This window comes from Mytilinidion resinicola (assembly GCF_010093595.1).
Source record: "Mytilinidion resinicola strain CBS 304.34 unplaced genomic scaffold BDZ99scaffold_2, whole genome shotgun sequence".
NCBI lineage: Eukaryota > Fungi > Ascomycota > Dothideomycetes > Mytilinidiales > Mytilinidiaceae > Mytilinidion > Mytilinidion resinicola.
In genome coordinates, this window is record NW_022985438.1 from 636,181 (window position 1) to 659,439 (window position 23,259).

Here is a 23,259-nt window from a genome sequence, read left to right on the forward strand (position 1 = left end):
TTTAATACCGCGGTCCTGTGGAAACTACAATCAGTGATGTTGGCTCATCTATCTATCAATCGTCAGTGAAAGTTGCTGACATGGCAATTGGCCACTACTCGGGATGGTTCAAATGCTTCCCATTCTCTTGGAAATGTAACATATCTATTCAAACAGAACAAAAAGCAGGATGTTGTGCAGCGAACCAGGCAAGTGCCCATTCTACGAGAAAGTGTCATGACATGAGGTCAAGGTGAGTTTTGCTTGGCCGAGCTATCATGCTGCTGCCTGTCACCCCGCCCAGTAAACCCTCGACTATTCTACACACCAAATCGTGCATCTGGACTCTGCCTCTACTAACTAAACCTCAAAACTTCACAAAGATGGAGCAGTGCCGTCTTTTGTCCCTCGCAGATGAGCTTCTCGTCTCCATTGTTGAAACTCTTGCCAACGATAGGCAGTCACTTGCCAGGCTCGCCTCGACATGTGCGCATCTCAAGGAAATCTCAGAGCCGTACATCTACCGCGACATCAAGCTACAGAACACAGTCGAGGCGGATCACATCGCTAGCAGTATCAAGGCTGACGAGGCGAGGGCTCTTGCGGTCCATTCCTTGGACAGTCGTTTGGGGTCTAGTACTCACTATTCCTCCCGATCACCACCAGCCTCAAACACAGCAACAAACTTCAACTTTTTCATGGGAGATTTCAAGAATTTGCGCAACTGGACTCTCGAATCTCCTTACACTAACTATTCTCGATGGATGGGAAGGCCGGGGTCACGGTGGATTGACAATGATATGGAGCGAATCATTGAAGTCTTTCAGCTTGCAGGCCTTGCTTCACCCTTGATCGAGCAGCCGCAACCACTCCCACTGCTCCAGTCATGTTAGTAAATCTGCTATTTCTAAACAATTTCCTTCTGTTCGTTCCCATAGTTCGCCGTCGTGGGGCATTAGTCTGTGCGTATTTTCATTACCTCGGCCTGGGGTGCTCCAAAGAATTTTCAAAAGTCTAGGCAAGATGTAGAACTTGTCATCATACTTCCGGACCGCCTTCTCGAGACCTTGGCCGGTTTGGGCATTGATAGAGTATACACTGGAGATACACCAAAGCGGCAGTGATTTAATGTACCGAAACTGAGGACCTAATTTTCGCTATGTTCTGGAAACTTCAGGAGGACTGCCTCACGACAAATCATGTTGGGTAATTAGCAAGACGGTCACAATTTATGCTAACACCCTAGCAGTCACTCTGCATCCCCACGGAGACAATTCGCGTTATTACCGTCTAGACCGTTTGGGTGCCATATTTCTTCACCCGTCACTTCGCACCATTCATCTCTCCTGCGTCACTATCGACGAAGGCCTTGAATACCTCCAGCAATACCAGCACACAACTCCACTCACCAGTCTCATCTTTGATGAATGCGAAATCTCCGCCCCTGGCCTGGCGTCAGTTCTCTGCGCTCCGAAAGGTCTCACTGACCTTACGCTGGGCGAAAACATGCACCACAGCGACTATACTGATCTCTTTCAAAGAAGGCGCCTACGCGACAGTCAAGATGGTCTTGTTGGCGCTCTATTGCAACAAGCCCATTCGCTCCGATTTTTTAAGCACCTCAGCGAAACATCAAGCCCCATAAGAGGTCTCAACGTGTTTCCAGCGTTACGCAGATTGGAGTTAACTCGCGTTGATATCCGTCAACTTTTCAAATTCGAACACTTCCTCCCCTCTGACCTTGAATCGCTGATCCTGATCGAGCCGCGGGAACACTGGATTGGACAGCTCGACCACGTGCCTAGTGTACTAGCAGCACACTGGCTGAGGAACCTGAAGACGCTGTCCTTCATAGTAACGCTCCATTATCATCTAGGAGTGCTATCCGATAAGCTCTGGGGAGATGCATTGGCACCAAGAATCCACAAACTGGCCTATGAGCTGCGTACTGGTGGTGTCTGCTTTCGAATCCTTGCTCGCAACGACTACACCGGGGCCATGCCTCCATATCTGGACGGCGAAAAGATTCCGGAGCCTGTCGTGGTCTACGACTCGCAGGACTATTCATTCGAGGCGAGACTTGGGGAGGACATCCCGTTAGAGGAGAGGCGGAACAAGGACGAGCTCACAGAGGATGAGCTGAATGTTCTAAAAAGGCACACGGATCGGCAAGTGTTGTAGTCTGTAGGGGAACTACTTGGGACGACGTAGATATAGAGACGCTAGATACCGACGTCGCTATTGACGATTTGGGGTCTTTGCTTGATTTGGATGAGGAGTCTACGTTGGATGAGTGTTGGCAATAAGTAGATAGAGCGCGAAGACCAGCTTGGCTACGGCCAGTTACTCTAAAATACGACAAATGTCATGTGTATGTTATGCTCAGGGTGTACATTAGAAAGTCGAAATCCAAAGCGCTCATTTACCACGTGATTAGTAGCATCAAGGCCCAAGCGCAACCTCGCATCCTTGGAATCCCTCCTCGTTATCTCGTCGAGCCTGGCTTTGCCCTCGAGTTTCCCCATCATCCCTTTCAGCGTGAAATGGCTTAGCTGAAATGCTTTCAAATGCTGCTCCACAGGACCCCTCACTTCCAGCCGCATGGGCTTAAATCGGTCCGCATTATGCACGTTCTCAGCCGTGGATGCGAGGTCAGACACATTTCTGCAGGCCAAGGCTACCGTACACGAGCAATATTGGTATCACAGAACACTTCCGACATCAAAGAACATGATTTTGGCCGCAAAATTGCTCATTCTTCTCGCTCAAATTAGAGCAGTCCGGAAATATAAGATGGGTGTAATTCCCCTTCTTCGATTGCCAATCTGTTGTCTTTTCTATACTCGCAGCTGAAAATTGATATGCCGCATTAGCGTCCCTAATCACGCTGTCGAAAAGGTCTCGAAGTGTGGTCTCAGAGCTGCATCTTCACCGACAATCGCTCCCTCAAGCCACTCCAAATGCAGCTTACGCACTTTGTCACATTTTCCTATGGCGTTTGCTGGCCCGTTCACACACCGAGGGCTACTCAGCTCAACCCGTCTTCCGCTTACGCCGTCAGATGCGGAGTATTCGGGGCCAAGCTCCAAGAGGTCTCATACACTCGTGATCTGGACGCTGAGACGTTCTCTTCGAAACTCGAAGCCAATCATAACTTCCTCCTCACAATAACCAAGCCTCTATCAACACCATTGGCAGCCACTTCTGCACTTGATGGGATCTCTGGGAAAGCTGGGCTGGTCTAGACACGTTCTTTCCCCGCCTCTTTGACTGTCTTGCTGCACGCCTAGATGGCGAAAGCTGAAAATTTGCTTGAAACTACTCTAATCCCACTACAAGGTGCTTCAGCAGTGCTATATCCGGACTTTCTAATGGATCATGGCTTTTTTGGAGGTTGTGGATTTGCTAGATGTTCAGCTGAAGCACACGGGCCCTGTTGCAGAATCACAAGGCTCTGCGACCTGGTTGACATAAAGGACCGCGAGCGCGAGCTTTGAGCTATAGAAATCCTGAACAGCTTCTCCAGACCTCAGAAATAATATAACATAACATTTGGCAATTCTCTTAAGGCTGATCGGTTAGGACCGCAACCATGGCGAGCTCGAACATCGCTGCTACTGGTGTACCTACCACTCCTGACGCCAACGGTATAGTCTCGCAATGAATAAGGCCAGTAGTCATGCTGAATGAATGATAGGTGCGGTCCCCATCAGACGAGAAATTCGCGATCTCCAGGCGAATTACAAAGACCAATGGAACCTCTACCTTCTGGGCCTCGCCGCCTTCCAAAACGTGTCTGAGACAGACCTGCTTTCGTACTACCAATTGGCCGGTACGCCTTTAGAGTGACATGCTCTTCGAATCTTCACTGCTTATCTTTTAATAGGCATTCATGGCGAGCCATACATTCCTTGGAACGATGTCGCCGGTATACAGAATCCAGGGAACGGCGGATACTGCACTCACAGCTCGATCCTTTTCTTGACCTGGCATCGTCCATATCTCGCTCTGTACGAGGTTTGTAGCATCTATCGAATTCCAGAAAAATGCTTGGGTTGCCTCGAGGGGACCAAGGCTGATCGTCTTCATAGCAATCTCTCTATGCCATCATCCAAGGAATTGCGCAAGAGTTTCCCTCTGCAGTCCAAGCCCGCTATGTCGCCGCTGCAAAGGATTTCAGGATGCCATATTGGGATTGGGCCGCGAAGGTCGGCTCTGGAAGCGCATTTCCGTCTGCGATTAGCTCCCAAACCGCCACAGTCATTGATACCGATGGCGCTACGAAGCAGATCAACAACCCGCTTTTCAGTTTCCAGTTTCCCGCGAGTGCTAGCGAAGGAGATCTAGATCAAAACGTAATGTTGTCTTTCAGTGTTACATACATAACTTTGCTTATTATCATTAGTGGAGCAGCTTCCCAGGCACTCTTCGCTACCCAGATAGTAGCGACTCGACTGCGCAATCTAACAATTCTTCAGTGACCCAAATCATTAACCGGGAGAACCCCTCGCTCCGCAACAACGTTTCTTTGATTCTTCTCTCATACACCCAATTCGACGCCTTTAGCAACAATCAATGGCTTCGGAACGGCCGACCAGGAACCTACGGAAGTCTTGAAGACTTGCACAACGAGATCCACGATAAAGTGGGTGGAGGCGGACATATGGGCTCTTTGGAAGTGTCTGCTTTCGATCCTGTATTTTGGCTACATCATTCGTAAGTTACGCCATATGCCTACGAAACGTATCTATCCCGGAGGCTGTATTCAAGTGCTGATCTTCCCAAGCAATGTCGACCGCCTCTGGGCTATATGGCAAACCCTCAACCCAAATAGTTTTGTGACTCCCAAAGCTAGTGAAGGTAACTTTACCACGCAGCAGGGTGCGCGCGAAGATGCGAACAGCCAACTCAAGCCTTTCTGGAACACGACTGGAACCAAATTCTGGGTGTCTACTCAAGTGAAGGACACGAAGACCTTTGGATACGCTTACCCCGAGACCCAGAGCTGGGCGTTCCCAAGCACTCAAGCGTATCAGTCAGCACTTCGGAGCACGGTGACGCAGGAGTACGGTGGGAACGTCCTGTCGAACTTCTTCGCAAATGCGGGCGCTGCAACAGCGCAAATACAGACCGCGGCTCTTCCAGGAGCCGTGCCGAAGCAATTGGCACAGCATTTCGTTCAGAAGGGCACGCAACCAGCAGATGTCGCTGCTCCAAGTCTTGCAGCCCAGGTTGCCATACATCACCCTGCTAAAACGGACAACAAAACGCTCCAATCAGTCGTTAAAACCGCAGAAGTAGCTCCTTCACCCGCAACAACTCCCTCTGAGAAGAAGGCTGAGCCAGCTGCCACACCTGTTGCTCCTCCCAAGGCCTCCGCCATCGTACCGGAGAAATTTGCACACATCGCCCCAGACAACACATACACAGAGTGGATCACCAATCTCCGAGCCCTCAAACACGGCCTGTCGCAGACTTTCCGCGTCTTCATCTTCCTCGGTGACTTTAACCCTGACCCCAAGACCTGGCCACTGGAGGAGAACCTAGTGGGCCGCTTCACAGTCCTCGGGCGCGCCCCAGATACCGGCTGTGCCAAGTGCAAAACAGATCAGGAAGACGAGCTCGTGGTGACGGGGACCGTGCCACTGACGACGGCACTTCTCCGAGAGGTTGTGGCGGGCCGGCTGCACAGCTTGCAAACCGAGGAGGTGGAGCCGTATCTTGTGCGGCATTTGCACTGGCGCGTGACGCTATTCAATGGGGAGGAAAAGGAGAGGAGCGAGGTGCCTGGGTTGAAGGTGGCAGTTGTGAGCACGGAGGTGAGGATCGCAGAGGATGGGACGCCGGTGTTTGGGAGCGAGTATGCGACGCATCCTGCGATTACGGATGGGAGGCCGGCGGGGCTGCTGCCGGATGATGATGTTTAGGAGTGCTTTCTTTTGTGAGGCGTGGCTATAGGTTGGGCTATAGGTTAAATTGTTCTCTATTGAAGAGGAGTACTTGGTTCACGTTTGATTGTCACACTCAAAGAGCCGTAGCACTATCAAGTAACTCCATGTATGTGTCCATGGTCTTCACGCTGAGTCTATCAGAATCAGGGGCTCTTCATCCTCAGTTTCCATTCCCCTGAAAGCTCATCGCCAGCACCTCAGGCATCCTCTCCTCCAAGTCCAGCAGCGTCTGCCCAAACAATCCATTCGCCCAACTGAACCACTGCCGTGTCCAGTCACTCTCATTCCAACTATTCACGCTCTCATGCACCAGCCCAAACCCAGCCGTACTTCCCAGCACCTGACCCAGCTGCTCCACAATCTCGCCCTCATCTGTACTAGTCAGTATCCGCGCAATCGCCGCCATCGGCCACGCGTAGCCAGGTCCCAGGTGCGGCCCGCCAATCGCAGAGAGCACGGGCCCAGCCATGAAGTACGGGTTCTTCTGCGAGAGGAGCAGAGCGCGCGTGTTCTTGTAGATGGTAGAATCCGCCGTCGTATATCCGAGGAATGGCGCCGATAGGAGCGACGGGATGTTGGCGTCGTCCATGACCGTCTGGCCGCCGTAGCCGTCGATCTCGTAGGCGTAGATGCACCCGGCGGTGGGGTGCTCGATGACGCCGTGGGTCTCGATGGCGTCGCGGAGGTTGCCCGAGAGAGTTTCCATGCGGGTTGCGAGATCGGCGCTAGTGGAGGTGTTGAGTTGGGCCATGATTTTCGACGTTGAGAGGAGGTACGTCGCGAACATCATGTTGGAGGGGATGAAGGGCTGGTAGATTGTAGCGTCGTCTGACGGCCGGAAGGCGCTACGGATGAGGCCGGTGCCGTTGGCGGTTGGGTTGCCGAGGCCGTTGTTCTCGAGGGTTTCGGAGGCGCGGGTTGTATCCCGTGTGAAGGTGTAGGGAGATGTGAGAACGGAGCCGTTGGCGGCGTAGGTGGGCGTCATCATGCCTTCGGCTACATCTAAGACTGCAGAGATGGCGGAGACCCAGGAGTACTTTGAGAAGAATGATAGATCGCCGGTGGAGTTGTAGTAATTTGTGGAGACCTCGAGGAAGGCGGCCAATGAATCGAGCTCATATTTGCACTCGAAGACACTAGTGTTGGAGTAAGGAGGAGTCACGATATCGTTGCTCGCGGCGCCATTTACGGCTGGGGGAATCTTGGATTCAACCGGTGGCTGAAAGGAGTTACAGTAGGGTGAAGTGAGGAGATAGCGAGCTTGGAGGTTAATCACGCCTCTGTAGAGCGAGGCTAGTGAGTCCAGTGAGGAATCTGCCTTCAGGAATGGGAGATACGACTGCATCTGGTTCGCCGAGTCTCGAAGCCACATGGCGTTGATGTCGCCGGTGATGACGAAAGTAAGCTCTTCATCGCTGCCAGCGGCATACCCCTTCCATTTGATGGCGGTGTCGAGGGTGTTGGGATAGGCGTTCTGGAAGAGGCGGTATAAGTCCGGGTCTTTAATGACTGATTCCATGCTCTTGATCTTGTCTTCGATATCCTGTAAGACAAAGGTGCGGCATTCAGCCGCAGGCCGCATGTATGAGAGGTGGTATTTGCCGGAGGAGTAGGGCTCATGAAGCTGCTTGGCATAGTCCGAGTAGTCGGGGCACACTGCGTATACCAAGAGAGGAAGATAGAGAGCGGACAGGAGCATGGTGGATAGCCACATTTTGGACTTGGATCGTAAGAGTAGATTGAAAAGAATGAAGTGAAGAAGTGAACAGGTGAGTGGCAGAACTAGCAGTGAGGGTCAAGTTGAGGTCGGGTCAAGGAATACCGAATGTAGCATGGCACATGCAGCACGGCCAAGTGCCTGGATGTGTTACCTGATATTGCCTACCCCGCTGCTGATCTATCCATGCGCCGGCTCTGTGATTTGCATTGAGGCAATCAACTCGGCCTCTTGTCAGCGGATCGTGATTTGATCACGGCTTCTTTCCGAGTGAATATCAGCAACGCTGTCCCGGCACATCGGCAGACAGACCTCGGACGCCACCGAAGCAAAGCACCTCTACACCTTGCCAAGGCCAGCATTTACTGGCAGCTTACATGTTCGCAACCAAAGGGTTGGCGTCGGCTCTGGGAACGACCCGTGGACGGGAAAGGCGTCGTTAATCAATGCGGGGTTGAGCCGCATCCTTCGCTTCGCTAGTGAATGCGACCACAAGATACAACATCATGAGAAACCGGATGAATCGACAGCTCCTTGTAATTCGTAGTTCAATTGCTGCTGCGCTCTTCTGCCGTCACTAACGACCATGTCATCACCTCCACCGCAGTGCTGTCCTCCTCTTGTCCACCTTACCCCCACTCCACACTTCATACATCGTAGTTCTGCAAACAAACGCTTTGCATAGTATCCCACAGAATGGCCCTGCTTTCCAGAAAAGATACAGCCACGTATCGACATTATGTAGCCCCATGTCAAGGTAATAAATTCCCCGTGTGTATGACTCGCATGCGGCTAAACCAATCGAAAAAATCCGGGCATGCGCTAAATGGACTCCTAACAACGCCGATGCTAAATTTCTGAAGAGGTAGGGAAGGATCCGCCCGGAGACGAGACCATCATTGAGAAAGAAGAACAAAACAAATTCGTACACGACGGGTATACAGTGCGAAAACCAAAACTATCATACAAGGTGTAAAGGCCTACATGCGTGTAGGGTATCATAAAAGAAGCTTTCGAAGTCATTCCTGTGAAGAGGCTTCTAAAAAGTGGTAGGAGCGAATGAATCGTAATGTTCAAAGCACGGCTCCGCCGAGGTATCCAAAATCGGTCATGAGTTGCTCGAGCTGAGTCATGGTAGCATCTGACCTTAAGCTCTGTTCAACTCTAGGGGTTGACGAGTCTGCAAATGCCGTTAGGGGAGTCGAAGCTTTGGTGAGAGTGGCTTCTGATGCAGTCTGATAATCTGGGAGTGAGTATCCTTGAAAGCCATCGGCGAGTGCAAAGCATGTGGCGTGCCGACGAGATGCGCTTTCAGGTCGGGCGATATGAAAGTTGAAGGAAGTTCCAAGCGTAGTAGAGTTCCGGAAAGCGGGATCATGAGCGACACGAGTACCATGGCCTACGGGCGATGAGTGGCCAGACTTGGGACTTTCGTCGTTTAACGAAGCTGTTTCGTATAATGCGTTCAGGTCGCCCATGTATTGGCCAGAGAGTCTCTGTGGTGTCTCAATGTCGCTCGAGCTTGTTGTTATCGAGCTCAATGTAGGAGAGTGAACTCCGTCTCCATCCGATGAGAGCGCCGGAAACTCGATGGACGTGGTGCTCCATAGGGAGAAGTGACTGGTCGGTTCCTCGCAAGCCCCTGCCTCTGCAAAGTCTCGGGAGTCATCGCACCCGTCAACATTTCGGTTGTGGAAAAAGAGGGGTTCTGGAACAAGATAAGACGGCAAATTCGGTAGTTCTTTGCCAACGAGTGGCATGCTTCGTAGGAATGGCTCTGGTTCTTCTCCGCGCCGTGATGGCGGACGCGAATCGTTACTTGGCGGCGTTGCGAGGAAAGTCGTCCACATTGCGCCTGGCGTCTGCATGTTGTTGTCGTCCTCGTTCTTCGCCTCCTGTATCTGATCAGGAATCAGAAGAAGCTCGTCATACACAACGGTATTGCGAAGAGGCGACGGCTCTCTGACTTTGCCAACAGACATCGATCGTCGGCGATACAATACTTCGGCCCCTTCCCTCGATTCTCGCACCTGGCGTGGAGACTTTGAACGCCTGTGCTCTGCTGAAAGCGCCCTTCCTCGTAGCGGAGTCCTCTCACCGGGTACCAGAGAAGAATCCTGTGCCTGCGAACAGGCTCTTTTAGGCGGCGGTGGATTTTCTTCTACTAGATGTGGAAAGCGGAGATCGTCACTGGGACCCACCGGGTGGCTTCTCAATGGAGAGAAATTGGCGGATTGAGCATTTGGTGCTACTGGCAACGTAAAAGGTATTTCGGAGACTCCAGTGGAGAATGGGATAAGCTCGCGCCGCTCATCAAGACCGCTAATGAGAACCGGGGACCCAATCTGAAGCTCATGGGTACCCCGTGCATGCCTGCTGCGACCACGTTGCTCTTCAAAAAGTGTGGATTTCCCAAAGTTGACCCTTTCGAAAGTGGCCTTGATTTTGTCACTGGCTTCCTTGAAATCGAATAGAGTCGTTTTCAAGCTTTCGCTTGGTGAGCCAGCGGCTGATTTGGCAAGCCTACGGAAAGGCGATCGGGAGCGAGCTCGAGAGGGGCTGTCGTAACCAGCAGAGCGCGGATAGTCTCCATCATTACTCGCGAGGTACTTCATGTCCAAGTGTGGGCGCTTTCGGTGCTCTGCGAGGCCGTGGGAAGAGGTAATGATCTTCGGCAGCGGAAGTGGCGCAGGTCTTGGGTTAAGATACTTGTCCTCTGGATTGAGTGTATGAACTCCAGATGATGTGGAACTGGCGGAGTTGCTTCTGCTCCTAGAATCGTAGGGTACCTCGAGCACGTTCAGAGGCTGGCCAGGAAGCAGAGGGCACAAAGTGGTCGAGGGTTGTGACGGGTCATGGCACTCGTTGTGGCCGTCTACCCGGTACTAGGTAAGAGATGATGGGTTGGTGATTGATTCTGATATCAAGCGTGGACGATTGCTTACGTAGTACCAATACGTTCCACCCATTTTAAGAGCACCATTACGCCTCAAGCCAGGGGAGCTAAGATCGCCATCACATATGATATCCTCGAAGCTATAGCATCCAGACCAGAAGTTTTTACCTTTTCGGAGATCCAGCTTCATGGCATACGGTTTGTTGAAGTTGTCCCACGAGCCGAGTAGCTCAATAGTCCTCGCAGCCGGTGCGGACTCGCTGAAAGATTGATCAGTATAGCCTAGCGCAAGAAAGAGAAGCGCCTACAATAGAAAGGTTACAAGCGTAGTGGATGGCATGGTGCGAATCGATGTTGAACTGAAGCAAATGCAGCAAGTGTTGGTATGTGACTATCCAGAAAGAAGACGGCAAATCTTCTAGGCCTGCCGGTACTTGATCTCAGAGTCCTCAGCGAATGGGACAAAAGAGCAAAAGCATTAATATGATACTGGGGCTTTCAGTGAGCGTTGTCTATCAAGCGAGCACTAAGACCACCCACCTGATAATATGAAAAGGTAAATAGAGCGAATCCAAGCGTATATCTGAGAGATTGGCGGGTAGTCGACCTGGATTATAGTCCTCCGTGCAGTGCGTTGGTTGATTCTCAATTGGCAGGTCCCGTCAGGGCGCGGTGGAAGCTTGGAACAGCGAGTGTCGGTGCCGAGAAAGTTGGAAACGCTCCTGAAGCCAGTGCGGCGTAGATGCGGATCGAGGGCCAGTGAGAAGAGCAGCAGTAAGCGCCGTGCGGACAGACAGTGGATGAGGCTTCAGTGGCAGAGAGGAAACAGCTGGGGCACGAAATGGGACAGGGGAACAGAGGGTGTAAAGGTAGATGCGGCAGCAGAAGTCGGCATCGCAGGCAAGGCAGGAAGAAAGCAGCAGACGGCGAGACAGCAAGCAGGATGGAGTCTGGCAGCCTTCCACCAAGCAGAAGGAACTGAGGGGCCTCCGGATGTTGAGGCTGGCGTTGGAGGGCCTGGGCGAGAGGTCAGCTCTTGTTCATCAAACAGTGGCTGTGGAGCTGCAACCGGGAGCCACTCACGGGCGCGCACGCGAGGAAGCTTTCAATGGCGACTTGCTGCATCCCGGCGCGTCCAGAGACATGCTGATGCGCGCTGGAGGCGTGTGGAGAGCGGCTGGTCCTTCATCTCGGCGCTGCGTCCGGCGCCCGCCAACCGCCAGCGATGATGCTTGCGGACATCCTCGAGGACCGCGAGCAGCGCCGGGCAGTCACGCAGCCGTGGGCGTGGGCAGACGCCGACGAAGACGAGACTGAGGCCGTGACGGTTCCAGGGCTGCCGGATTCGCCGCCAGGGGCCATGCGGGCTCTTCCAGTGCCATGGACGCATCCCTGCGCGCTGTGGCGCTGACCCCTGTGTCTAGCCCGAAGCGGAGGAGCTGGTAAGTTTGCAGCCAATTGATGCCCCGGCGAGGGTCCGTGGCGCCGAGCGAGTCCCCTTGGGGCCTGGCGCAGCTTCCTCCGGCAACGTGCTTCCAAGGCTCCCCTCAGACGATCGCCCAGCCTTATTGCCAGGTTGCGGATGGAGGCCCGGCACTTGCTGCTCGCTCTGACGTGTCTGCAGCCGTGCCAACCGCATTTCGCCATGGGTTTCCAGTTCCTGTCCACTTCTGCGCCACGGCACCTATCCTCGGCCGTCCCGATGCTCCATTCGATGCCTGCCGATAAGCGCTGCGCGGGCTGCGCGGGCTACGCGGACTGCCTCCACAGCGGCAAGCCGAGACGCTGTCTGTGACCGGCCCCAACCCACCTGAATCGTTCGCCTTGATGCTGAGCCGCCAGACCCTCTTGTCAATCAATGGCCTTTGGCACGCGCGCATGGCACGGCACAGGAGGCGGCGAGGCTGCATCTACCCCCGGCCGCCCCACGATGGATGATCTGCGGCCCTCTTATCGGGATTATTGGAGGGGTCCCAATCCAGCAAGCGTCGGGACGCGAGCGTCCAACTTTCGACAAACGCAGAGCTTGGAAGAGTCGCTTCCGTGTGACGTTTTAACCTTCACTAGTTCAATTGCGTCCGTGTCAGGGTGCGCACCAAGCTCGAGAACGTGCTGGCAAGTGAATGAGCCACATGTTCGCTGCACAGGCCTTCTTGCTCGAGATTGGTATCACAGCACAAGTACGACCCTCCAAGTCTAAACCTCAGGCGGACAGCAGCACCCCTTGAGTTTTTTGGCTTAAAAGTGCTGCACAGCTGCCATCTATCTCGAGAGCCACGGATGGTCCCGAAGCCTCAAGTCCCACAGCAGCTCCGCCATAGTCACCGCGTGCGCCACTGATCTTCAAATCTCCAGCACTCCAGCCAACCTGCTTCCAGGGGCTTTCTCGGAGTCGCTGCAGGGACAAGAGTCTTTTCACCGACAAATCCTTATTGGAATCTATTGTACCCGTGCTCTTTTGACTTGCTTGCCTCGCATTCCGTTGTATTTGTATTCTTCCGCTATGAGGAGACTTTGCTGTCTGTCTACGAATCCCGAGAGATTATACTCGTATTGAGTTCTGACTCTCATTGCTCGGGAAGCAACATGTATCCAGAATCACAAGTATGCCACGCAAATGTGAGACCTGCCAGGGCAGTGCGAAAAATTTCTGGCGTCTTCCAATTGCAGGTATTCATGCAGAGGTATGCCTGAGACAGACGTAATTGCAAACCCTTCGATATATGATTCTTGATAGTTAGTACTTCTATGCATTCGTTTCGATCATTAAGACGACGCTTGACTTCATGCAATGGGTTGTACAAGTAGCCAGGGGGCTAGTCAACCGATATGTCAACACAGTCCTGATGTAGAACCAGCCCGAAATTCTTCTCGAGCCTGATGAAGTTCGAATGTGGAGCTGATAAATGTGGAGGCCCGAGCTTGGCAGCGCATCATCAACTTTCGACTTCATGCGTGAACTTTTGTCGGAGCCAACTCTACTTTAACAGCCATCATGAAAGCCACCCGGTGTTTCCCCACGAGGCCCTTCCAGTGCGCTCTCCGCGCAGACACCTCGAAAGGCTCGCCACTGCGACGCAGCTCAATTGCTTCAAACCAGCATCTCCGACCCCCCGCTCGGTCCACCAAAATACCTCCGCAACACGTCCGCACTCTACACACATCTCGAGCAATGCTCTCACGCCCAAAGTCGACCGATCGTGGCCCCGCCAGCACCGAAGACACTCAAACCGACTTTGGCAATCTCGACGTGCTTGGGAACACGCCGGCCCCGTCTACTAGCATAGACGCTTGCACCAACGATGGATTTCATCTAAACAACGGGCTCAAGATGCATGGCTGCGGCGCGCTCCTCATAGGAGGGGAGGCGTTTCGGTGGCAGCCATGGGCGCAGCAGAACGGAAAGCTGAAGAACGTAAAGGGCCAGTGGGAGGTGGGGAAGGAGGCCTGGGGAGCGTTAGATCTCGTGTGGCCGAAGCCTGGTACGAACAGCTTGAGGCGGAGATAATGTCGCTATCTGCTTCTTCCTGTCAATGCTCGATGCATAGTACTTGCTGAGACTAACTATTGGTCCACAGATTTGCTTATAATTGGCACGGGCCCCCAAGTAATACCAGTATCACCTGCAACCAGGAAACAGATCAATGACTTGGGCATACGGCTTGAGGTCCAGGATACTAGGAATGCCGCCTCACAATTCAACCTGCTCGCAACAGAGAGAGGGGTTCAACAGGTTGCAGCTGCAATGATACCCATCGGGTGGAGAGAAGCTAAATGATTGGAACATTGCCGCTTGTATATCAAAATGTAAAAACAGTAAGTACCAAGTCAGGCATACCTTTAAAAACAATAAGTGTTCGAACGACGGAGAGCTCTATTGTAGGGACCGACATCGACGATAGTGAGAAGCATAGATACATGTATCATGAACGCCCAGGTCGCAAGCCGCTGTATCCTATAAGATCTAAATAATTATCTTAGAATGCTACACAAACTTCGTAGCTGGCCAACCTCAGAATCTTTACCAAATAATAAGTGTCTATATCATCCCATTCTCCTACTTCTGATTTATCTTCTCTATTCCCCCCGCTAGTCTTTTCGAGTAACCTTTCACGGTCCCTCTGCAATACCGCTGGCCTCCCGATCAGTCGAACGCCTCCCGGTGGAGCAAAAAGCTATTGGAATAGCAGAGACTCCGCTAATCACAGCAAGAACGAGAGACATGATTGCCCAGCCATAGGCGTCTTTTAAGGCCCCCGCCATCAAAGGACCAATGAGACAGCCGAGACCCTGGAACGATACAAAGAGGCCGTATGCCTGTCCATAAACGCTCTTCTTGTCGATAAATTTCGGGTCGTCTCGCTCCTTGGTATTTACCACTCGGCTCACTTCCGCCATGAGGGATGAGAGCGTCAATGCTCCTGCAGTCCCATTTAGAATAAGCAGAATGCAGAGGAGGATCACTTGGCCATCTGAATTATGGTTGACGAAGCGCAGGCAGAGCAAAGATGGACAGCCAACGACAAAGCCTGCGGCGGCCAACACTCGAGTCCCCATGCGATCCGAAAGCGAGCCTATTATCGGGCTGAATAGGACGATAGGTCCTAGATACGGCAGGAAAATGAGGCCCGCCCGAGTGGCGGTCCATCCGAAGGTGGCTTTTACGAAGAGCGGAAGGACCTGTCATGTCAGTAAGAATGATTTTGCGGAGTGTAATCGAGTACTGACACTTTGAAAGGAAGTCATGAGTCCTTGCTGGACGGTGGTTCCCCATAGAGCGGCCAGCAGCCTTGGAGATCGGAGGAGAAGTAAGATGCGCGGTATTCGCCGGCCCTGTTCCAACAAGCCAACTTTGTCGATTTCGGATGCCGACTTCGATGGCTGGGTGTCCATTCCTACGGAAGGAGTTCGTACACACAGCTGAACGACCGGCGTAGGTTGTGCCTCCAGATCTCTCATTGATGTCCGATGAGATGCTTCCCGATGTCCTATGATATTTTCTGTTGTTTCCTTTTCCACCATGGTCACGCGTAGAATCCCATCCACGCCGATGACAGAAAACGCCATCGCAAACACCGCATAGTAGCCTGAATGGTCGAACACGAAACCGCCAAGCGCTGGTGCGCATAAAGAGGCAAGGGGACCGGCCACAGACATACAGCCCATAGCTTGTCCGATACGTCCTTGATCCACACTGTCCGAAAGCAGGGCCATGCCGACGGTCCATACAATTGCTCCCGTCAAGCCCTCGAGCACTCCAGCGATGACGAACAGCGATAGACATCTGGAGAGACATAGAAGGAGTGTCGCCACAAGCAAAGATAGCATTCCGGCGAGGAAAGGGATCTTTCTTGAACAGAACTGATCTGTCAGCCATCCAGCGAACGCTAAACTATGTCAGCCGGAAACAAGTGGAAGGCCATATTCCGCCTGGTGGACAGTCCACTTACGAGACCCGACAATAAGACCAGCTCCATAGCCCCCGAGGACAATGGAAATCCAGTACTGCACTAAAGCCTATCAGAACAAGCCGGCCGGAGACAGCAAGTCACTCACCTTGGTCCATTGATATGCTGACCCGTTCGCTCAAGGCAAATGGCAAGACAGGTGCCGCCTTCAACCATCAATGATTATGCCATACACGAGAAGGATGACGACTTACGATTGCGTAACTAAAATTGCTCTGGAATCTCGTTAGCCTCGCCGACTTTGATCATGGTCGGGTCAACTAACAACGAAGCATGCCGAGCAAACAACCACAACTATGAACCATGTCGAGGACCTTCGTCTAAGTAAAAACGGCAGCGAACAGCACGAAGCCCTGGCCGGGGTTGAACAGTCCATAGTTCGAGATCTGATGCTGAAACTGTGGATAAAACCAGCCACAGGATTCCAGCTGTGCAAAAAAACAATACGAAGATTCCCGCTGACTTTTAAACATTCTTCTCCTGCGCATCCCAGGGGGTGACATCAGTCCGGGCGTAGCAATGATATCCCTATCTCGAGGGCACCCATAGCCGGGTTACGTTCTTCCCGTGCGGCTAACAGAGAGCAATCTGTTTCAGTGTGGTTTGCTACTCAGAAACGAGTCACGGTATTGCGGATGTGTGACTATAGCTTCCGTGCTCGCTCTCCTACCGACCACCATTATTTGGGATATCGGGATTTTTCGCGGGAAGACGCAATTGCCAGGCGTTCTAACCGGCTGATAGAGCCGCAATTGTCGTGTGATCTGGGCGTGACGTAGAGCGCATTAGGCGTATGGTGCAACCTACGGCTATCGCAAGCTTTATGAGATTGTAAATGCCGGCACTGTGTGACGAGATATGTATAAACAGGGAGAAACATCGTAGGAATGACGTTTTTTTCGAGGGAGATTGAGCCTTCGCTGTCGTTGCCGCTTGGCCAGAAATGTGTTGCACCAAGGCTACTTGCACTTTACATACACGTAAAGTTCCTCCGAAATAGAGTGAGGTCCAGTACCCATAGTCTCGATGGGAAAGTGGGCTACTGCACCCGGAAAGATAGGCCCCAACTTTCAACCTCAGAGGCTACCATGCAAAGAGCACTAAGAGAAGAAGACGAGACCTTGAATCAATGGGCTTGGACAAAGATCCAGCCTTTCGGAACCCGCACCATCTTATCTTATCAGCGTAAGCATTTACACTGGCGCTTTTACCACTGTAGTAGTACGGATAGGTACTTGTAGCGGAGCCTGCAGGATCCGTGCACCAGAGTTCAGCAGCTTTCCCTCCAGAATTCAACACCCAAACCCAATAACTCTTGGGAACGTTTTACCGAGTCGTGTGCATGACGACACGCAGTACTTCTTGGGTTGAATTCATGGTGTTTTGGTGGTATTCTCGCTAATCTCGCCGAGATAGGTCTCGACCACCCTGGCTACTACTGCAAGACATTGATTGGACGACTTCATGGCTTGGAAACAATGGAACTCTGCGCGCACGCCGGCTGGAGATAACTTAACACCGTACAGACAGCGGTCGATGATGCGTCAGTTGTGCCTGTTGCTTAGCAGAGCCCGCGATATGGCCAGTTCGGTTGGGGACTGCGGACGCCGGCGCAAGACGCCTACATGCAGACTCAATCCCACAGCCAATCAGAGCATCGACTGGCTACTGCTCCGGCCTAGTCGCAGCAGTTAAATCCGACCTGCATACTGCCCTCCACCAACAGGACCGTGTATAAGAGTAGGTAGCCTTCTTCCTGTTCTATTCCGTTCCCATTCATACCAAGCTCGTTCTTCTTCTCTCTGTCTTCTCCCATTCCAATCATCCTCTGCGAAAATAGAGGCCTACCACAACCTTGCAATTTCGCTCTACACACATCACACTTCCACCATGTCGACACCACTTGCAGGAAAGGTTGCCATCGTCACTGGCGGTTCCAAGGGCATAGGCGCCGCCACCGTTGTCGAGCTTGCCAAGCAAGGCGCCAAAGTCGTTATCAATTTCTCGTCCGACGCCACACCCGCCGAGGAGCTCGTTAAGCAGATTGGGCCCGATAATGCCCTTACCGTCAAAGCTGACGCAGCGAGTGTGGCTGGCATCGAAGAATTGGTAAAGCAAACCGTTGCCAAATTTGGCAGAATCGACATCTTGATTCCGAATGCCGGTGTCCTCCCGATGAAAGACCTGGAGAGCACCACTGAGGCGGACTTCGACAGGACATTCGCAATCAATGTCAAGGGTCCCTACTTCTTGGCCCAGGTGAGTGTTCATCTTATGAGGCTTGGAAGATTATGGATCACGCTTACTAAAACCCATCCCAGAAAGCCGCCCCCCACATGTCGGAAGGCGGTCACATCGTCTTCCTCTCTACAAGTCTTTGCGCAGCGTCAACCGTCGCGCCCAACTACCTTCTTTACAACAGCACCAAGGGCGCGATTGAACAGATGACACGAGTCATGGCGAAAGACCTTGGCCGGAAAGGCATTTCGGTGAACGCGGTTGCCCCCGGACCAACAGCTACAGAGCTGTTTATGAGAGGCAAGCCTGAGCAAGTGATAAAAACCATAGCGGGCCTCAATCCATTCAACAGGATTGGCACGCCAGAGGAGGTTGCTCAGGTTATCGTCATGCTGAGCTCGGGAGCTAGCCAATGGGTCAATGGTCAGGTGCTTCGAGCGAACGGCGGGTTTGCGTAGGCAGACAACGCCTTCGTATCTTGTAATTAGATGGACAAGTGAACGAATATTTCTTGAAACTGGAGTGACACGTTACAAGCTCTCTATAGGGCACCAGCGACGACAATGAAGTGAACATCACATGATGAACTCGAATGAAGCCAAAACTAGTTTCTCTGAGACTTCAACAATGTGGCTAACGCAAGAGAATCCTACCAGTGATTCATTGTCGATTTTTGCCCCAAGTCCGACTCAGACTCCGCAAAATCAATAAAAGCTAGCATCAATGTCAAAGCGTTTTTCGGTTCTGTGAATTCAAATTTAGCATGAGCATACAGTTCGAGTAAAAGGTCGGGGGTCGAATGGTTGTACTGACGATAACGGAGGGTGGGATCAGGTATGAGCATTTCTCCCTTGCTGCCTCCAGTCCATAGCATTCTTGTAATGTAACGCTATGTAAATGAGGCTCAAATCCTAATTACTGGGCGCCTTAACAGCAATCCGTCGTCGCATGAAACCCGACAAGAGGGGAATGGAATGGAATAACTTGGCATTGAGTTGCTCGTTCAACTCACAGCGTACCATATAGTCAGAATTCTCGCCGCCAACCCAATAGCTTCTCGTTATATTCTTACCCCCTATATCTTGACCAGCATATCACCAAATGCGGCATTTCGGCTTTCTTCTCTCGTTGGCAACGTTGAGCTATCTATCAACCTCCACACCAACGCCTCAAGATCTCCAAACATTGGATAGAAACTCCCACGGAAGCCTAGATGTGCTTTGGAGTTTTACGCTCATCGATACGCCGAAAGAGCTGTGTGCGCTCGTCAACTGCCTGGACCATTACATCCCAAAGGCCACAATTGCCATCCTCTACGAGTCGACTGATCCTGCCAACCAAGGTTCATCCTTCCCCTGGACTCTAAGCAGCGCAGAAGCTTAATAGCTATCTAGGCTGCCATCAAAATCTAGATGTTTCGAATGATCTGTTGAGCGGTGACTTGAAATCGAAGCCGTATGTTTTTTGCGACAATGCCGTAGCCATCGCCTTTAACGGGCTCGGAGGCGAGGAGACAATGCCAACGTATGTAGAAGCACGAGCAGCGCCTTGGTGCAATGGCTGGGTCGACAGTCCTCGAATTGATACGACACCGGCTGGGGGAATCATAGAGCGTTCGTATAACCATACATGTGTATGGTAATGGGTTGTCCATTGGGGGAAATAGCCACCAAGTCAATGCATGACGAACAGATAGGGCCATGTGGCTAATTTCTCCGTACCTGGCGACGAAATTTGCGACCGTTGATAGTTGAATACTCAATCTGATCTTTCCGCATACTAGTGCAATGAATTGTGACATGGCCCTACCCCACCTTTCAAGCACGAACCCATCGTAGGTCTATCATAACGAGGAATTGCACTATTATGCGAAGCTCAGCATCGCAGTTCTGTAGAGCGAATTGGAGTGCGTCGGGATGACAGGAGCTTCAGCGTCAGAGGAAAAGAAGGCATCGGGCCGGCATGGGAGTCGTCTAGCCAAATGAGGCTGGCAGCAATTGCGGGTCCACGGCGCAGAGACCAAAATTGTGCGGCGACCGCAAACGACATCACACCACTACATCAACTGGAGATATCATCTTCTCAGGCTCGACCACCCTCGCATTCAAGCGGACCCTGTCTGTACGTGATGATCGATATACCCATACAAAGCCAGCTGCCCGTCTCACCCAGGACAAGCCAGAAATCGCAATGTCTCTCCCGACACGGCCATCCAGCCATCAGCAGCCGCTCAGCCCTGCTCCCCCTCGAATGTAGACCAAGCCAAGCGCCCCCGGAGTCTTCGGGCTCCTCGACCGAATTTCATCGTCGACCTTCGAATAGCAAGCAACAGTTATGATAAGGAGTGTGGACCGGTGGATGTGGGGCGAGTCATTCATTACTCGTCACCGCCCTTCTTCTTCGACTTCTTCGAGGGTTGAGCAGCGCCCGCCTTCTTCTGGTGCACGACGAAGCGGGTGTAGCACTCTTCTGGGTCCCACTCGAAGCCGGCAAGGATGGGGTTCTCGAGTTCGTCGTCCGCCTGGTAGCAAAGTTAGAACGAGTACGTCAAGGTCCTACAGCAAAGCGGCGATGGACGACGGCTACAGTGACGAAAGGAACAGTCTCAGGCTCCTGATTCGTCTCTTGCGGCCGGGGCTGGGGTAGATGGCACTACTTACCTTCTTCTTGAACTGCTTGTGGATGGCATCTAGAGCGTCCTTGATGGTCACGCCCTTGAGGTTCCGCGCAGTCACCTCGAGTCCCAGAGGAAAGTGTAGGTCGATCTTCTTCAGCTTCGGCTCACAAAGTGGCTTCTTCAGCACCTCCTTCTCATCCAGCGAGGCTGGCGAGGTGTTCAGTTTCCTTTGATAGCATCCTCAGTATTGACTCAATCTTCCGACAAGCAAAGCTCGTAGAGGAGTGCGGGCAAGAGCGGCAACAGCAGAGGAGCAGGTGTGTAGGACGAGTGAGAGGGACGAGAATTGGTGCACATAGTGGACGAAGTGTGCAATCTGCAGCAAGCACTCACCAGTTCAGCTTCTGGGTCTCGGGAGCAATCTTGATTTGCTTGCCCTCCTTCTCTGTAAGACACGTCAGCTTCAGCAACGACCATGACGCCGATAGCAGGTAGCCTCACCGAGATCAGCAATGTTGTAGACATCAGCAGCAGTGCTGCTCATCCGACGATGGCCCTTCTTGATGGGGTGCTCTTCGACGGCCGAGTCGACCTTGGTGAGCGGGGTGTGGGTCTCAGCTGACATGATGATGCTGGAGTGAGGGTTTGCAGCTACGAGTGGTGGTGATGCAACGGAGACAGGTAGGCTTGTCAATGAAGACAATGAAGTTGATGAGCTGTGATTGAGTGTGATGGAGCAAGGTGCAGCAGATTCAGGCACAGCAGCGGTTGTGGTAGAAGGAGACAGACTGGACAGGAGATGAGATGAGGGGTCGATGATGGCGTTACAATCACGAGACCTGGTCTGAGGGCACCTGAGCATCCGCAGAGCCCGGCCGAATCGGTCTTGAAGCATGGACGGGGCCCGTGCGTCATTTGGAACAAAGAATGCGGGGGAGGAGCGATCGACCGCTGGCCGCATTAGGGGCCGAGAGTTTGCATGCCCGCGCTGCCACTAAGCCTTGGTTTAGACTGCTGACTTCCCTTGATAAAGTGGCAGTCCACAGAAGCCGGCCAAGTTCTGCTCCACAACTTCAAATACACTGTCTCTAGGCTTCCGTACGGCCGCCTAACACTTCTTGAGGTTCTCTGATACATGAGTAAAATTGCAAAGTGACAGTGCTGGCGGAGTGGCGGAGTGTTGATAACATGCCAGACGGGGTTGAACTGCCACTTTTCGTTCAACGGACCTGCCTCCCAACGACAAGAGAAGGCCAGCTCGAACTTCGTATCTTCGTAAGAACGCTGTTCTAATCGTGCAGTAAAATTATATTTTGTTGCCATGCAGCAAACACTGTCTCATCCCTTCGGAAACGCCTTTTCCCCGCATCCGACCACCGGCACCCGGCTCTATATCTGCCTCTCTTGTCCAAAGGTCGTTCACTGAAGTCTCTACCCTTCCCTGCGTTGGATGCTAACGTATATCAGCAGCCATGGCCGGACGTCCCTTTTATCGCCTGCTCCAACCCTCTTGAAGTCTTCGAAATCTCACTGTCACCAATCCACTATGACAGACTCTTACAGAGGCAAAACAGTCATTGTGACGGGTGCTGCAGGTGGCCTGGGCCGCGCAATTGCGCAGGCCTTCCTGTCAGCCTCTGCAAACGTTGTCCTTGTCGACGTCAACCCAGCCCGACTTGCCGCCTGTTCCTCTGAGCTCAGTACCTCATATCCAGGCCATGTACTCGCCCTCCAAGTCAACATCACCGACGAAAGTGCCGTAGAAGAGATGATCAACACCACCACTAGCAAGTTCTCGACTTTGGATGTGCTAGTGAACAACGCCGGCATCATGGACCACTATGACCCCGTGGGCGGCCTGGAAAAGGCCATGTGGGACAGGGTTATAGCCGTGAATCTTACAGCACCAATGCTCACAAGCAAGTATGCGGTGAAGCAATTCCTTGAACAGGAGCAAGGGGGCGCAATCTTGAACGTGTCAAGCACATCTGCGTTGAAGGGTTTCATTGCAGGTGCGTACTCGACCTTCCCAATCAACGTTGTAATAGCCTCACAAAAGCACAGGCGCAGCATATACAGCAAGTAAGCACGGTATTATAGGTCTCACCAAAAACACTGCAGTTTTTTATGCCAAGAAAAACATCCGATGTATTGCCATACTCCCTGGCCCTATGCAGACAAACGTTGGAGACGCTTGGGCGGATGGGATGAACGAAGAAGGTTACGAGACGATGGACAAAGCAAGGGCCTTTGACCCAGAACTATGCGAGCTGAGCAAGGTGGCCGAAACTGTGCTTCACTTATGCTCACAAGCTGGGAGCGTGTGCAATGGAGCTTGTGTGACCGTTGATAATGCATGGGGCGCGTGGTAGCACTAAAAGAACAATACATTC

The 23,259-nt window shown here is 52.4% G+C and overlaps 11 protein-coding genes across 11 annotated transcripts; 6 read left to right on the forward strand and 5 right to left on the reverse strand.

Moving 5' to 3' along the window:
- Positions 1-362: 362 nt before the first annotated feature.
- BDZ99DRAFT_471132 (uncharacterized protein) lies at positions 363-2,160 on the forward strand (the record flags this gene model as incomplete). Its single annotated transcript, XM_033721708.1, has 2 exons — positions 363-867; positions 1,229-2,160. The coding sequence occupies 2 exons, from the start codon at positions 363-365 to the stop codon at positions 2,158-2,160; spliced, it is 1,437 nt and encodes a 478-aa protein (XP_033582771.1).
- A 1,372-nt stretch (positions 2,161-3,532) lies between these two features.
- BDZ99DRAFT_457757 (tyrosinase-domain-containing protein) lies at positions 3,533-6,070 on the forward strand. The gene is made up of 6 exons (XM_033718758.1): positions 3,533-3,626; positions 3,677-3,811; positions 3,866-3,996; positions 4,071-4,334; positions 4,385-4,695; positions 4,766-6,070. The coding sequence occupies exons 1-6, from the start codon at positions 3,572-3,574 to the stop codon at positions 5,904-5,906; spliced, it is 2,037 nt and encodes a 678-aa protein (XP_033582772.1). The 5' UTR covers positions 3,533-3,571; the 3' UTR covers positions 5,907-6,070.
- Positions 5,741-7,671, reverse strand: BDZ99DRAFT_457758 (uncharacterized protein). The gene has a single exon (XM_033718759.1). It carries the CDS (start codon positions 7,642-7,644, stop codon positions 6,091-6,093), a length of 1,554 nt encoding a protein of 517 aa, XP_033582773.1. The 5' UTR covers positions 7,645-7,671; the 3' UTR covers positions 5,741-6,090.
- Positions 7,672-8,552: 881 nt separating this feature from the next.
- On the reverse strand, positions 8,553-11,018 carry BDZ99DRAFT_122826 (uncharacterized protein). The gene is made up of 3 exons (XM_033712541.1): positions 10,852-11,018; positions 10,593-10,803; positions 8,553-10,532 (listed from the first exon to the last, which is right to left on the reverse strand). Exons 1-3 carry the CDS (start codon positions 10,881-10,883, stop codon positions 8,721-8,723), a joined length of 2,055 nt encoding a protein of 684 aa, XP_033582774.1. The 5' UTR covers positions 10,884-11,018; the 3' UTR covers positions 8,553-8,720.
- On the reverse strand, positions 11,019-11,860 carry BDZ99DRAFT_122825 (uncharacterized protein). Its single transcript, XM_033712540.1, has 3 exons — positions 11,627-11,860; positions 11,084-11,560; positions 11,019-11,032 (listed from the first exon to the last, which is right to left on the reverse strand). The coding sequence occupies exons 1-2, from the start codon at positions 11,686-11,688 to the stop codon at positions 11,206-11,208; spliced, it is 417 nt and encodes a 138-aa protein (XP_033582775.1). The 5' UTR covers positions 11,689-11,860; the 3' UTR covers positions 11,019-11,032; positions 11,084-11,205.
- On the forward strand, positions 11,769-12,271 carry BDZ99DRAFT_514456 (uncharacterized protein; the record flags this gene model as incomplete). Its single annotated transcript, XM_033724876.1, has 3 exons — positions 11,769-11,918; positions 11,968-12,118; positions 12,168-12,271. 3 exons carry the CDS (start codon positions 11,769-11,771, stop codon positions 12,269-12,271), a joined length of 405 nt encoding a protein of 134 aa, XP_033582776.1.
- A 1,248-nt stretch (positions 12,272-13,519) lies between these two features.
- Positions 13,520-14,252, forward strand: BDZ99DRAFT_457763 (uncharacterized protein). The gene is made up of 2 exons (XM_033718760.1): positions 13,520-14,052; positions 14,122-14,252. Exon 1 carries the CDS (start codon positions 13,539-13,541, stop codon positions 14,049-14,051), a length of 513 nt encoding a protein of 170 aa, XP_033582777.1. The 5' UTR covers positions 13,520-13,538; the 3' UTR covers position 14,052; positions 14,122-14,252.
- On the reverse strand, positions 14,220-16,387 carry BDZ99DRAFT_541722 (MFS general substrate transporter; the record flags this gene model as incomplete). Its single annotated transcript, XM_033726745.1, has 7 exons — positions 14,220-15,223; positions 15,272-15,487; positions 15,563-15,930; positions 15,994-16,053; positions 16,100-16,157; positions 16,206-16,226; positions 16,277-16,387. 7 exons carry the CDS (start codon positions 16,385-16,387, stop codon positions 14,654-14,656), a joined length of 1,404 nt encoding a protein of 467 aa, XP_033582778.1. The 3' UTR covers positions 14,220-14,653.
- A 1,360-nt stretch (positions 16,388-17,747) lies between these two features.
- BDZ99DRAFT_457765 (NAD(P)-binding protein) lies at positions 17,748-18,769 on the forward strand. The gene is made up of 2 exons (XM_033718761.1): positions 17,748-18,270; positions 18,333-18,769. Exons 1-2 carry the CDS (start codon positions 17,902-17,904, stop codon positions 18,705-18,707), a joined length of 744 nt encoding a protein of 247 aa, XP_033582779.1. The 5' UTR covers positions 17,748-17,901; the 3' UTR covers positions 18,708-18,769.
- Positions 18,770-20,626: 1,857 nt separating this feature from the next.
- Positions 20,627-21,491, reverse strand: BDZ99DRAFT_375876 (uncharacterized protein; the record flags this gene model as incomplete). Its single annotated transcript, XM_033715000.1, has 4 exons — positions 20,627-20,770; positions 20,910-21,093; positions 21,260-21,311; positions 21,368-21,491. The coding sequence occupies 4 exons, from the start codon at positions 21,489-21,491 to the stop codon at positions 20,627-20,629; spliced, it is 504 nt and encodes a 167-aa protein (XP_033582780.1).
- A 616-nt stretch (positions 21,492-22,107) lies between these two features.
- Positions 22,108-23,238, forward strand: BDZ99DRAFT_505494 (3-oxoacyl-reductase; the record flags this gene model as incomplete). The annotated part of the gene is made up of 3 exons (XM_033724114.1): positions 22,108-22,280; positions 22,337-22,878; positions 22,931-23,238. The coding sequence occupies exons 2-3, from the start codon at positions 22,413-22,415 to the stop codon at positions 23,236-23,238; spliced, it is 774 nt and encodes a 257-aa protein (XP_033582781.1). The 5' UTR covers positions 22,108-22,280; positions 22,337-22,412.
- Between the last annotated feature and the right edge of the window lie 21 nt (positions 23,239-23,259).